The sequence below is a fragment of the Polyodon spathula genome, chromosome 12 (genome assembly GCF_017654505.1).
Source record: "Polyodon spathula isolate WHYD16114869_AA chromosome 12, ASM1765450v1, whole genome shotgun sequence".
Lineage (NCBI taxonomy): Eukaryota > Metazoa > Chordata > Actinopteri > Acipenseriformes > Polyodontidae > Polyodon > Polyodon spathula.
In genome coordinates, this window is record NC_054545.1 from 15,468,509 (window position 1) to 15,483,369 (window position 14,861).

General features: G+C 34.6%; 2 protein-coding genes across 2 annotated transcripts in view; one reads left to right on the forward strand and one right to left on the reverse strand.

Moving 5' to 3' along the window:
• Window positions 1-399: 399 nt before the first annotated feature.
• Window positions 400-4,181, forward strand: LOC121324010 (gremlin-1-like). Its single transcript, XM_041265383.1, has 2 exons — window positions 400-609; window positions 2,742-4,181. The coding sequence occupies exon 2, from the start codon at window positions 2,743-2,745 to the stop codon at window positions 3,301-3,303; it is 561 nt and encodes a 186-aa protein (XP_041121317.1). The 5' UTR covers window positions 400-609; window position 2,742; the 3' UTR covers window positions 3,304-4,181.
• Window positions 4,182-7,800: 3,619 nt separating this feature from the next.
• LOC121325033 (formin-like) overlaps window positions 7,801-14,861 on the reverse strand; it is a 121,176-nt gene continuing 114,115 nt past the window's right edge. Inside the window, 2 exon segments of the mRNA XM_041267331.1 lie at window positions 7,801-9,078; window positions 13,150-13,231. Coding sequence (XP_041123265.1) covers window positions 9,034-9,078; window positions 13,150-13,231 — 127 coding nt within the window. The 3' untranslated portion in view covers window positions 7,801-9,033.

Sequence of the window (14,861 nt, forward strand, 5' to 3'; positions counted from 1 at the left end):
CGATGTCTGTCTAGTTTTTGCACAGTATTTAGACAAACGCCTTGGCTAACAGCTCACAATACCCAAAACATTTAGTCCTGCGATAGTGTAGTTTACCTAATCATATCGAACCCATATGAAAAATAACACACAAACGCAGTACGCGAGTGATCCCCCGTGTTCCAACAATGCTTGCCCCGAGGCTTGCCAGTATATTCACTATCGTGGCACAGTCTGGCTTTGCTTGGCAAGAGGTGCCACTGAGAGAGTAAAGCCAGTGTGCGCGATCGCTACAGTTTCCTCCTGTGGGTTTGAGAAAGTGTTAAGGGGGCGGATAACTTGATTGTTCTTTGGATCGTGTCTAGCCAATAATGTCAAAGGAGCTGTGGCGCATCTCTCAGCTGGCTGACATTTAAAAGGGAGACAGTCCGGCGCTGCTGCAATTTGTACCCTGAACCAGACTCTCCTTCTATGGAATCATTGGTAACTTCAGACTTGTAGCACTGCGCCGTTTCAATGCTGTGAATGACCACATCCAGCCATCTCTCGACTTGAACAAGAGAACAACAACGCAGCGTTCGCTCACAAATAACTTTCACCGCAGCCTCTGTAAGTCCTAAGAAGAGACAGGTGGGTCATTGTATGTTTATAATTGCGCATACAGGTAGTTATTGTAGATTAATTATTCGATTATTTAACACATTTAAACCCTTTACAGAACTACTGTAGGCAGTAAGTATTTCAGTAGCCTATTGAACGGGGAGTGACTGTGTGCAGTACAACCGCTATAGCTATGATAGTATTTGTAACACTCCACAATGTTTACTGGGCTGCCCTGATCTTTACGCAAGCAAGCAAAAGGCGCCCAAGACTCCTGTACCACAAACATTTTCATCTCCGCCGTCATCTAAAATGGAAATTGATGCACAGTAGACATTTGGAATAATTGAGCATAACTAAATATAACGTACAACTTAAACCAAAAGTTAAGAATTAAAGATAAACCTTACACAACAGAATTTTAACACACAATGTGAAAAAAATACGTATGTTTACCGTAAACCTACCTTCATACTGACTTAATAAAACTGTATTTGTAGATTAATTCTAGTGCAAGTTTCCGTTTGATTAAAGTTACATAATTTGTTTAACGTATTTTAAATTTAATATGTAGCGCCTTTTACCGTAATTAGAAAAAAGTCAATATTAGGTCAATTTACAGTAAAAATACGCTATTTTTATTTTTTTACATTGTATTACTTATGAATGCAGTTTTACACTGCAATTTGTATTGTTGTAACAAACTATTGAAATACATATTATATTTAGATCTATAGCTGTAAAAAATATTTATAACTTAAACATTAATATATTGAGTATTCTTATTATTTGTTTTCACTGTAATATCTTCCACGCAATGCTGTTATATGTTAACGTTTTTGTTTTGTTTTGTTTTGTACAATTTCTATTGGACAACTGGAAATTAACATGATGAATAAGTGTCTGTTTATTCGGGAGCCTGTCTATTTTATGCCGTCCTGTTATGTTTAAAAGATCCCCGCCAGTTACATTCTATGCGCTAATTCTAATTCGAATCTAGCAACGACAGGCCTCTATTTATATAGGGATACTTACCAATTAAATATTTATATAAGCAGCGCTTGAATAAACTACGGGATGTTAAACGTTTTATTGTGAATTGTAGATCTATGTGATGCCAAATACAGAAAAACGCTTTTAAAACATACATACCTACATCATTGTGATAGAAGTTAATATGCTATACCGTATTTTTACGGGAAATGTGTCTTATTATTATTATTATTATTATTATTATTATTATTATTATTATTATTATTATTATTATTTGTTTTAAATTTGCCATTTTCGATTAGTGCATAACACGTTTTGTAAAAATCTTTACAATACATAGAAATTATTATGCCTCCGTATTTGATATTACTTAGATGTTTATGTCAAATATAATTCAGTTATAATTCCATATTAAAAGACATTTTTTATGCCATAAATAATAATTTTATTATTTATTATTATTATTATTATTATTATTATTATTATTATTATTATTATTATTATTATTATTATTAAGCCTGCTCTTAAATATGTTCTGCTGTTACAAAATATTTTTCGCTTTACTTTATTGTTTTAAAGATTTTTCTGTATGTATTATACTGGACAAAAAACAAAAAGATAGATTTAATGTATTTAAAAGAAAAACACACATTACCGAATAAAAATCACAAGAAACGTATATTAGAACGATACATAATGTACAACATTTTTTACCACAGTAATTTGAAGTATAATCCTAAATTACACTGGAATTTATAGTATATAACTATACACTTAATGAAACGTCGTTGTTCATTGTATCACAATTTATATTATATTAAGTATTATGTTAATGGTGAAATCGTCAAAAAATACCATTAGCATACATTAACTATTTCAGTGTCATTAACCTTTAATATATTGCATATTTATATACATAAATTAAACATCAATACTATGAATCGAATTCGCAGCATGCATATACTTGAAATCATCAGATTTATGTTTCATTCTTCAGCATACTGACACACTAACAAAAAAAGAGAGAAAGGACGTTTTTAACATTTAGAAGAAAATGCCATACACATACCTACTTTTACAGTTCGTTTTCCATGTGACTACTAATAATATAGCCTATAATTATGGGTAAAGCAGGGTAAAGGCCTTCATTATTTTTGTGTTTTTTGCAGGATGATCCGTGGTGTTCATTTTGTCTGTGTCCTCATCTTGGCGTTTGGGTTACTTTTGGTCCATGGTGAGGGAAAAAAGAAGAACAGAGGTTCTCAAGGAGCGATACCCCCTCCGGATAAAAGCAAACCCAATGAGTCCGAACAGCACCGACCTCCGCCTCAGCCTCAACCAGACTCGAGGTCAGGGGGAATGGACTGGGGTACTGCCATGCCCGCTGAGGAGGTGCTCGAGTCCAGCCAAGAAGCTCTGCACGTCACAGAGCGCAAATACCTGAAACGGGACTGGTGCAAGACGCAGCCGCTGAAGCAAACTATCCACGAGGAGGGCTGTACGAGCCGCACCATTATTAATCGGTTCTGCTATGGCCAGTGCAATTCATTCTATATTCCCAGGCACGTCCGCAGGGAAGAAGGCTCCTTCCAGTCTTGCTCCTTCTGTAAACCCAAAAGATTCACTACAATGACTGTCACTCTCAACTGTCCGGAATTGCAGCCCCCTACGAAAAGAAAAAGGATCCAGCGCGTCAAACAATGTCGTTGTATTTCCATAGATCTCGACTAGATCACCCGTTCTACTTTGTCAGATTATTTGAGGGCATACAACTCTGTATTGTGTATAGGGGGTCCTTGATCAACAGCATTTATATACATTGTAAAGGGACAATACGGGGATTGAATTTTAGAAACGTTATCTAATAAGAACTATTCTAAACTAACCGACAATTTCGATTAAACACAAAACTAATCCCCGAGTAATGAACTAACCAAGATCCTTAGCTGTGCCACAGGGCACTCAATATATGACCACATTCACAAAGAGTACAGCATTTGTTCATTGAGAATCAATAATTATAGAGACCATTCATTTGTTAGCCTCATTGCTATTGCTCAATTCCGCTGCATTAGCGTCTCCAGGCACCGAAGTTACAGGCTACACAGTTGCTTTTGCAAAGTCCTTTCACACAATGTGTAATGTACCGCGTGTCAGCATCAGCTCATTGATAAACATGTTGGCTAGGCTAACAATGCTTTGCAGCAAGCGCTCTGGAGCGGTGTGCCGCTTTGTTTGCTAAACTATAGTATCCATTTTATTTTATTTTGTTGTATTTTATTTGGATTTAAATATTTACTGGTGAATTGGTAGTTTCCACTGTGTGGAATGTGAATAGTTAACAATGGATATTTAATGTAATTATGTTTGAATTGTATATCGTTAATATGAATGTTATATGCTCTTATTTCTGTTAAATATAGCTATACAATTCCATTTCAATTAATTCACAGGGGGAAAATGGGTCTAATCATTACTCGACAGTGCACAAAAAACACATACGTGGATTCTAGCGCAGGGCTTCTCTATTAGGCGGTCCTGGGGACCCCCCTGTGGCTGCAGGTTTTTATTCCAACCTATCTCTCAATTACTGAACTAGACCCTTAATTGAATTGATAATTTGCTTAAACAGACCTTTTTACTTGTTTTCAGCTCTTCAACAGTTGCATATTTCAAGTCAGCTGTAATATTTGATAAGTAACTTGAACTGCAACTGTTTAAGAGCTGAAAACAAGTAAAAAGGACTAGTTAAGCACATTATCAGTTCAATGAAGGGTCTAGTTCAATAATTGAGAGCTTGGTTGGAATGAAAACCAGCAGCCACAGGGGGTTCCCAGGACTGAGTTTGAGAAGCCCTGGTCTAGCACAGGTGGTAGCTCTAGCCACAGAATTCTAAGCAAGATATTGTACGGATGGTACATTATTGGCTTGTATGTTTTGTCATAATATCAATAAGGGGAGGATTATTTTAAGATTAAAAACTGTAAAGGAGTATACAGTGTAAATAAACACACTTCTCTTTCATTCAAAATATGTAGAAGGGGGATATTGATTTGTATTATATGCTTCATTAGAAATGTGTTATATTTGGACCTGTAGCCTTTGTAGCAAGCAGGATTTGTATCAGTGCAAATATAACTACCACTACCGCAAATGTGAAATGGGTCTTGAATTGTTTTTAGTGGGTTCCGTGCTAACACAAAGCACACAAATAAAAAACACTTCTCAACACCGGGATCAGTTTTCTTCCTGCCGTGACTCCACCACCATCATCCTCGTGGATACTTTCTGTCGTTAAAGTATGTAATTTATGATGAAAACACCATGATAAAAGCAATGAGACACAGACGTCTCTGCAACCTCTACAATGACTTCAAACGACATCCATTGACTACATACTACACACTACACACAAGCGCTCTTCCTCTTAATATAGATTGCCTAAATAATGCTGTTGGTATTACTACCAGAATCCCTACATTGATGCTCCAACCAAACTAATGGATTGTGACATTTAGGGTCACTGACAACCAAATAAAGCTGTCACAATAACCTACACAACTATTATAACAGTGCATGGGTAAATCAATATTACACAGAATATCCATTTGGATTTATTATTCTCTTGGATAATAAAGCTAGTCTTATATGCGTCACAATCTTATAAGGAGGATATACCTCTTTCTGCATCATTTAAAGTTTGGCAGTCTATAGGCCGCACTTCAATTTTTACATATATCTAGAGAACCGCCTGTCTGATTGGGATGAAGCTTGAAAAGAACATTCTTTAGCACAAGTTTTTTAGTTTTAGTAAATCATGAATGTGGGGTACACTGAGGCACCTTTTGGTATGTCTGAGAAGCGCATGCAATTGTGATGAAAGTTGGTCTGGGCATGCTTCAGAAAAAGCTTACAAGAGAGTCGGAATCTGAAAGCATATGCGTGCAGCTGTTTATATGTCAAAGTTACATCTTTACATGTGCAATGGTGACTGTGTGGAAAGCTTATAGACCTATGCTTATCCTTCAAGGGAATCATTTATACACATATAAAGGTAGGAAGTTTATCCATTATCTCCAGAGTGCATTTATAAAGCCTCACTAATGGAACTTTACAATTGACATTAAAATTCTTCAACTCTTTGTGATCCAAGAAGCAAAAAACATTACTAAGGCTAATTGTAATTGGCACCTTACATGACCAAAGGCCTTATTTTGGCCTACAGAATGGTAACGAATAAGACTACATTAAATTACTTCATCTAGATTTTCAATGACATTTCACCAAATACACCTAGCACAATTTTTAACATTCTAAGAAGTGAGTTTGCGTTCAGATCTGGCCCTGGTCTTTATTTCTACACACAAACAATCTGTGACACATCAGGTTATGACTGGCTGAGGTTTCTATCACTGTCACCAATTGAAGGATTGTAGCCAATCGTATTGTGGCACAAGTTCTCCTGTTAAATCAGTCAGTGCAGTCATAACATCCTAAACCGATTATTTTAAATACTGTCTCTGAATGGCACCGCTAGTATCAAACAGTGTTATTAGTTGTCTTGCCCTTATCCAGACCACAGAAAATCCATTTGGTCTACATGATGTAGCAAAGACCACATATGAATATGACAATTTGGTATAAACACAAACGTCTAAAAGTGAGATATGAATTTCCAAGAATGCAAAGGCTGTAATTTTGAAAATAAATGGCATTGAAGATTTTCTATTATAAAATGGTTGGCTATTAATATATCCAAACATTTATTTCAACACCATATTTAAAGCTCACAGCTTCTTCTTACTTCAGATGTTTCATGCAGCAGACACAATTATTGTTAATCTCTTACAAGTCAAACTGAATTGAGGCTAATGACCAAATGAATTGTGCAGCTTTTGTTAACACCACATTTCAGGACTATGGACAGAGGAAACCTCAGGAGTTTTTATTAACCCCACGCTTATCCTGGGTCGTGAGTACTGAACGACAAGGTGAATACGATCAGGTCCAGTAAGATTTGATTGTAATACAGTGAAACCTTTTCTAAGGCTACCTCAGTACACAAGGCACCATGTAGTTAAGGCTTATATAGTTAGTCTCAATTCCATTGACTTGGTAATATCCCTTCAATATATATCACATTTTGTTGGCCCCTTGACTAGCCCTAATAGAAAGGTTTCACTGTATTTTGAATGAACCACAATAGCTGTGGAAAGCTGGGAGACAAGACTAGAAAGATCACAATATCTGCAGGCAGTATGTTTAATTGCATATTGTTACCTTTGTTGTCTTGATTTTTTTGCAATCCATTATGCAGAAAACCGATGTTTGGGGATGACTGAAAAAATGAAGAGAGTATTTTTAAACATCCTATTTTATTTGTTTACTGTTATGGATACATTCACCCTCTACTTTACTGCACATTGAGAAATACATTCTAGCAGATAAATACGTGAGTGTTAATGCTAGAGTGAATACAACACAAAGAAACAGAAACCATGACCTTTAAAAATGTCTGAATTCCAAACCCTATAGAAAAGAAAAAAAACATGGAATTAGGTGAAACTAAAGCATAGCTGGTTTAATAAAGACTATATTATATACAGTAGCATTATATATTTTCCAGTATTTATTTTATAATCATTTGGGTCCCATCATTAAGATGGCTTTCAGTTTATTATTTTGTAAATAGCATAACCCTGTTAAAAGTTAAATCAAACTTTTTGTTTAGTAAAATTAAGACCAATTTGATATACATTCAAGCAAGGAAAACTTCAAAACTTGAAAATTGATATGTACCTTTTCACACAAATGACACATATTTAAAATATTTAGTTTGAACACAACTTTGTAATCTACCATGAAAAAAGGGTTGGTTTGGTCTTTGCAAATAGTTAAAACACAGAAACAGTAATAAAAAAATAAAAAAAAAAACAGTAACATATTTACAACTGTAAAGCAATAGTCCTTTTATTGGGCTTTACTGACAATCTCCTGAAAAAATACAATGTTCTGTTTCTGCATCATTAGGGTACATGACATTTAACCACAACATCTTACTCACACATGGGAAAGCCTTACAATATGTACAAAAATACTTTTGTTATGGTTGAACTATAGATATTTAGGAGGAATATATATATATATATATATATATATATATATATATATATATATATATATATATATATATAATATATATATATATATATATATAATGTACACATCCCTATTACTGTAGAGAGATTTAATTATACAATATCCTTTTTGAGGAAAGCTAAGTGTTTTAAAGAGACCACAGAGAAAGGTTTTTAAATTGTTGTTGGCGAGAATTCAAATGCACTGGGGATCTTGCTAATTCTTTTTAGCCGATATTATTTCAAGTTATTATGGAAAGTTTCATTTTTTGATGTCAGGTTTAAGAGCTAGCAGGTTCTTGTTCTGACTGGGAATTACTGTAAAATACTAGAATAAAAGAATATCTCACTTCTCTTCCTACAATTTAAACCACCTGCAAACAAGACAAGAATGACATGTAGATGCATTAATGGATTGAACTGGGAGATGTATTTTATTTAAATGTATTTATATATCTTTATAAGTAATGCTGGTAGGAAACATGCTACCAAATTTTACATAATAATGCACAATATATATAATCATTTGTCATTCATAGATTTGGCAAAACACACATGATTTGGCCCATAAACAAGTATGTGTTGACTGGCTCTTTCATAAATACACAACCAGTACTCTCACCTCCTAAATCAGACTGCAAACCCTCCCTCTTATTCTCTCACTATAAAAACCATACTGCACATATGGACGGTAAAGGGTAGAGACCAATCCCAACTTTATATCAGACTCTTGTAATAAACCCGGGCAACATCTGAACTCCTAAGATGAACATACAAAAGTTTCACTAAGAGCCCAACATTTTCTTTGAACTCTTCATTAAACACACCTTAACTTCTCAGAAGTATCTAACAAGTATTAAGATCTCAAGATATGATGCATTCGTATTGCTTAAAATTATAGATAAGACCAGCTCAGCAGTGGACATCTTAAACCAGAAAATAACCTGGGAACTCTCATGTATGTTTGAGTGCAGTGCTCCACTTATAGAGGTTATTTATAGCAGGGCCTTATTACACTGATATAACAGCAGCCTGTTGGCCTCATAGCCCTAGGCCTTCCTAAGCATTTCTGCTTTCACGCACAATAAAGAAACATCACTGCCTGCTCTAAGCTTCTGAAGGAATAACTTTATGAGGGACTTTCTCCCCTGCTAACTATAAACAAAGGATATTTTAGTTGCCCAGTGATACCATCATGTGACTAGAGTTATCACATCAACTGGACAGAAGGATTGGCGCACAGCTAGCAGCGGGAGTCGCTTGAGCGTTGGTAGTCTGACAGCAAAGTGTTACTTTGTCAAGTCACAGTTCCACTCTCCTTGTCTTAGCTGGTGCTTACAGTTGCTTCCTTCTGACGTAGCCGTTCTTTCTGTGATGAGAAAATGAAGATCGGTTGCATGTTAGTACTTAATTTATTTCACTTTTGTCAGAAATTGAATGCTGTAAAATCAACTGCATGTATAAAATCAGAGAAAGAAAAGATATCGATTTACATACATAGATCAAATTAAAAAAAAATAAAATCTGAGATTGTTCTCCTATGCATATTACTCTCAAGGTTATCCTATCTATCTTTCATTGATTTGAAATGGGAAGGCCTGAGATTATTGTTGTCATGTAAGGACTTCAAACTGATCAAGCATAAGGGGAATTGCTATTGCAGTGTGGACAACGACTGTAGGCTAGCTTTGTTGTTCATATTTTAAATGTACCAGGTTTCTTTAACTACTTCTCCCACTAATTTCATTCTCTATGAGATGTGGCAAATACTATCAGTCCGTTTGCCAGCGGGTCTGAATGTGTCTGTAAACATCAAAAACTCATTTTACAAACATAAAGAAAGCAGTAATTGTCTGACTGTACACTGACAAGCCTGGGGCAGATAGTTTTATGACAAACACATACAAAATACTTCTGGCCTTGATTACTTCTACGTGTACATTTTATAAAGCACCCACTTTAGACATGAAAATAAATTCAGAAGGTATTACGTTTTTACTTACAAACACACTGAGAACCACTGAATGAGAAACCTAACCTTTATTTCAGTTTGATTCTGTATACTCCTTTTTAGTAATATTTACTTAATTATTTACAATCCTATTATCTTGAACACATATGGTTTTATTGAATTACTGTTTCTGTACCCAGTTTCTTTCTGAATATATATGGTGAAAATGCATATTAGCAGCAATGAAAGGCAGTTTACAGTTTAGAATTACATTTATATTATGGAACCTGTAACTCACAATGCTTGTACCAATGTAGGAATTAAGAAATGAATCCATTAGTGTAAAGCTATGGCCAAAAGTTTAGCATCGTCTAGAATTTTAGGATTGAGACATAATCGCTCTCATATATATATAATTTAGATCTTTTATTTAACATCATATATTCACATAAACTACAAAATGATATTGTAAAAGTGTACCGGAAGCCATAATAGTAGTACAATATTTCATGTTAGATTTCGAAATGTCATTTTCAAATTTTTCAAAGTAAATGGACAACTACAAAGCGGTATGCTATTCAATATGTTAACGTAACATTATTCAGCATGTTTCATTCAACTTTATGATGGAAAATGTGTTAGATGCACAGGGGATGCAAAACTTTAGTCCATATCTGTCCTGTGTTCTAATTCTAAACTTTGAGTACTTAATTGCCTATCTGTGTTGACTGAGTGCAAGTCAGAGGGCACTATTCTGGCTTAATGAAGGGCTGTTGTGGGATCTTATTCCTGGTCAGTTTTATGTGCACACATGCTTGCATTATTGTTTGGGGTCACTGTTCTATTGGAAGTGTAACCTCACCCCTCATTGCCTCTCTGTAGGCGACTGTAAGACTCCAATGAATTGTTAAGCAATCCTTTCCCTTCAAGACCACAGTAACTTTCAATGCATCTCCTGTAAACACTCCACCAAGACTCCTTTGTAATAGGAACCCTGACAGCGCTGTTGGCCCAACACTATAAGCCCTGATTCGCCCTTTTAAAGGCATTGGTTTGTGTAACCTATTTCAACTCAGTCTTACGACATCTTATAACACAAACAAAAAGATACTTCTAATTGAAATATTTTTTTTCTAAATATGAATAATCTTCTTTTGAGTGTTACTGGCTATAGTGGGATGATTTAAGCCTAGGATTACATTTCAGTTCTGACAGCGTTATCCTTATAGAGGCTTTGAAAAAGAACCAATTAACAAAACCAAAAACAACTGGGTGATAAATCTGGTTCGCAGCATTTTATGTTGTGTTATCATTAAATAATTATATACACAGTTTGTATTGTTTTTGTTACTTTTTAAAAGGTGCTATAAGAAAAGCAAAATACACACACACACACACACCCCCACAGACACAGACACACAGTTGTAGTCACATACCACAATGAAAATTAATAATTTCTAGTAATTTCTCAAAAACTATATTATATTATAGGAAAAAATCTTTTGCAGCAAAAGTTTTGCTTTTGTGGATAAATAAAAAATGTTACAAAACATAGATCAACAATTATTTATTTCAGCAATTCTTTTTGCAAAAAATGCTAATTCAAAAGTACTAAAATGTGACAAGGAACATTAAATTAATAGCTAGTTGAGGCACCTTTAGCAATAATAACCTCTTTTAAACGATTAGGGTATTTGTCAATGAACTTTTGGCATGCTTCTTTAGTGATTTTTGACCATTCTTCAATGCAAAAAATTGTTCCAGTTCATTCAAATTCTGAGGACTTCTCTTTTGCACAGCCTTCTTCAACTCATACCAAAGATTCTCAATTTTATTTATTTTGGGACTTTGACTAGGCCATTCCAGAACATTGACTTTATTCTTCTTTAAACGTTCTGAAATAGATTTTGATGTGTGCTTTGGATTGTTGTTGTGTTGGAACGCCCAGTTGCGCTTTAAACCAAGTTTTGTAGGGGAGAGTTTCAGATGATTGGCCAATATCTTTTGGTATGCTACGGAATCCATTTTACTGTGTATTGTGCCATTAGAGGAAAAACAGCCCCAAAGAAGGATGTTACCACTGCCATGCTTGACAATAGGTATGGTGTTCTTTTCTTTGTACGCTTCACCAGACTTTCTCCAAACATAACTAAATAGCGACGAAATAGTGTGACCAAATAGCTAGATTTTTGTTTCATCACTCCACAAAACCTTTGACCAGAACTCATAGCCATCATTCAAATAGCGTTTTGCAAACTTTAAGCAATTGTCCTTGTGATGTGGCTTTTTCCGTGGCCTATGACCATTGAGACCTTCTCCATCCAATACTCGACCTGTGGTTGAAATGGAAACCCCAGTCCCACTTGCAGCCAGTTCACTTGGAATATCTTTGGCGTTAATCTCAAATTGTTTTTAACCTTCCTCACAATTCTTCTACTTGTTCTTGGTGAAAGAACCTTCTTTCTTCCAGACAGAGGGAGCGTTGTGACAGCGCCATGAGTTTTGTACTCTTGATAATAGAAGCAATAGTTGCTTGGAAATCTTCTTGTATCCTTCTTCAGCTTTATGACAATAAATACGAGTTATGCCTAACCCTTTTATACTCTCTAATAGTGTTCACCTACAATCCAACATTTTCTTTTCTAGAATTAGGTTCTGCATTATCATATTGAAATTTCTAGCACCTTTTAGACAATACTAGCATAGCATCAAAGGGTATGAATACTTTTGAATTTGCATTTTTGGCATTTTCATTTATTATTTAAATAAATAATTGTAGAAATCTATTTCTTGTAACTTGTTTTTTTCCTCTGCAAAAGCACAACTTTCAGAATGAAAGATTTTTCCTAAAATTGTTCGTTTTCAAGAAATTTCTAGAAATTCTAAATTTCCATTGGGGTATGTAAACTTTTGACTACAACTGTGTACATATATATATATATATATATATATATATATATATATATATATATATATATATATATATATATATATATGTGTGTGTGTGTGTGTGTGTGTGTATAGATATATAATTGTTTGGAATTATGTTATTGCTGTATTGTTATTTTATTCAGTATGGTTTACTTAGGAATCTCTTTGTATAAGTGCTGTACTGTTGAGGTGTACCTGTGCTGGCACTGTGGGCACACAATGAATACCTGCACCCCACATACACACACAATCATTAGAATTCTATAATAAGTACATAATGTGTTAAGAATAGTTTTGATCAATACACTTCAACTTATTAAATATGGCTAATCTAAGATCTTTGTAACCTCCTACATCTATTGCGCTGAACTAACAGAATAAGTGGAGATATATAATTACCTGCATGTTTCTATTTAGCAAACCACAAAAAGCTGATAAAACTTTGAACGCTTGGCCAATTACAGATAAGATAAACAAAAACAAAAGCCACAGCTAAAGCCACACGCTAATAGCCTCATTGGTCCTGTCACTTAATAAGTTACACACATGCATTCTTACCAGACTATTGGGGCTTATCCTCTTGGTTTCAACCTTCTTTTCTGCTGTCATTTTGTGGACAGACAGCTGGGCCTCCTTGAGTCTGTATAGAAAAAGGGTAGCAATGTCAGGATGCTCTCAGCCACTCACAACATCTTTATGACTGTGAAGAGAAACTAACCCTCGGGGTACATTTTTTTTTTATTACAGCAAGCTAAAAATGGGATCTATTTAGACTTTTTCCTAAACACAGTGTCACATTTCCAAGATCAGCGTTGCTGCCATACAATCTGAAATCAGCTTGAGATTCTCATTTTATATTTCCCAAGTTCAGATTTTAAGTAGCGCAGTATATGAATTCAAATGTTTTTGCTTCCGACATTCTTTGTTAAAATACTTGCATTACCAGTACTTGTTATACCCATTGCATCACAGGCTTCAGCTTTAAACAATCATAAGCCACAGTGTAATAGTTTATTTAAAAGTTTAAAAGTGTATTAATGTTCTTAATCCCAATGTAAAAACTGAAAAATATTATTTTAAATAAAGCATTACATTTTTTCAAACTTATTTTCACTACAGTTCACTTAAGATATCAACACAATCTGCACAGGGGAGAGATGATGCTGAAATAAGTCCAACAATTTATGAAAATATAGTACCTGCATGAATACAAATGACCAGGGAACCTAACTTGTATCATTATTTACACCCATAACAACATTCTACTGAAAATTTACAGAAAGACATTGCAAACTGTCGAATATACAGAAAGTTACTAGTTAAAAAGCAGTCTATTAGTTATTTCTACCAACAGTGTGCTGTATCAGCATAAATATATGCCATCAATTTTCTTGTGTGTCTTTGGGGGAGTGTATGCGAATATAATTGAAACACATTGCAGCGATGGCCAAATGTTTTGCATCACCCGATAGAATGAACTAATTTTGCTTCATAAAGTCGAATGAAACCTGCTGAATATTGTTACAATAACATATTGAATTACAAACCACTTTGTAGTTTTCTATATACTTAACGAAAAACTAACAAAAATTTTAAAATGTGACATTGCCAAATCTAACATGAAATACTGTAATAATATTATGACTGCAGATTTTTCCAATTTAATTTTGTAGTTTCTTTGATTACATGATGTTAAATGAAAGAGCTAAATTATGTGCATATAGTTTTTTGTTAATTTAGTCTCAATCCTAAAATTCTAGGTGATGCAAAACTTTTGTCCATAGCTGTACAGTAGATAAACCAATTACATTCTTTAAATGAGTGAACCCCCCCCCCCCCCCCCGCCCAAAAAAGAAACTCATAAAGTTAGTTTGTACAATTTGTTACCTATTCTTCACAGGGTTATGTAGCACAGATTTGAATACTTAAAAGCTCACCAAGTTAATATTAACTCACTGAATAATGCTGGACATATTTCACAACACTAGATGGTAATGCATATTAACACAGTATAAATAACTAGGAGAAGCATTAGGAACTGTATTTCCTTGCACTGCTCAGTTGTCAGTTCAGTTTCACAGATTAGCTGAGGCTGAGGCAGGAGGGGGACTGCAAACAAGGGAGCTGGTTGTGGCTAATCATTGAATAGGAAAGCAATTGCCACCACATATGATTAATGGGAGATGAAATGTGTATGCAAGTTTACATAAATTATCCACTTTGTCCTGTTATTTAAGCTTAGTGGTTTAGTAAAGTGCTAAATGAGGCAC

Excerpts from the sequence above, each read along its gene's own strand:
- LOC121324010 (XM_041265383.1), top strand. The coding sequence starts at position 2,743 with ATGATCCGTGGTGTTCATTTTGTCTGTGTCCTCATCTTGGCGTTTGGG.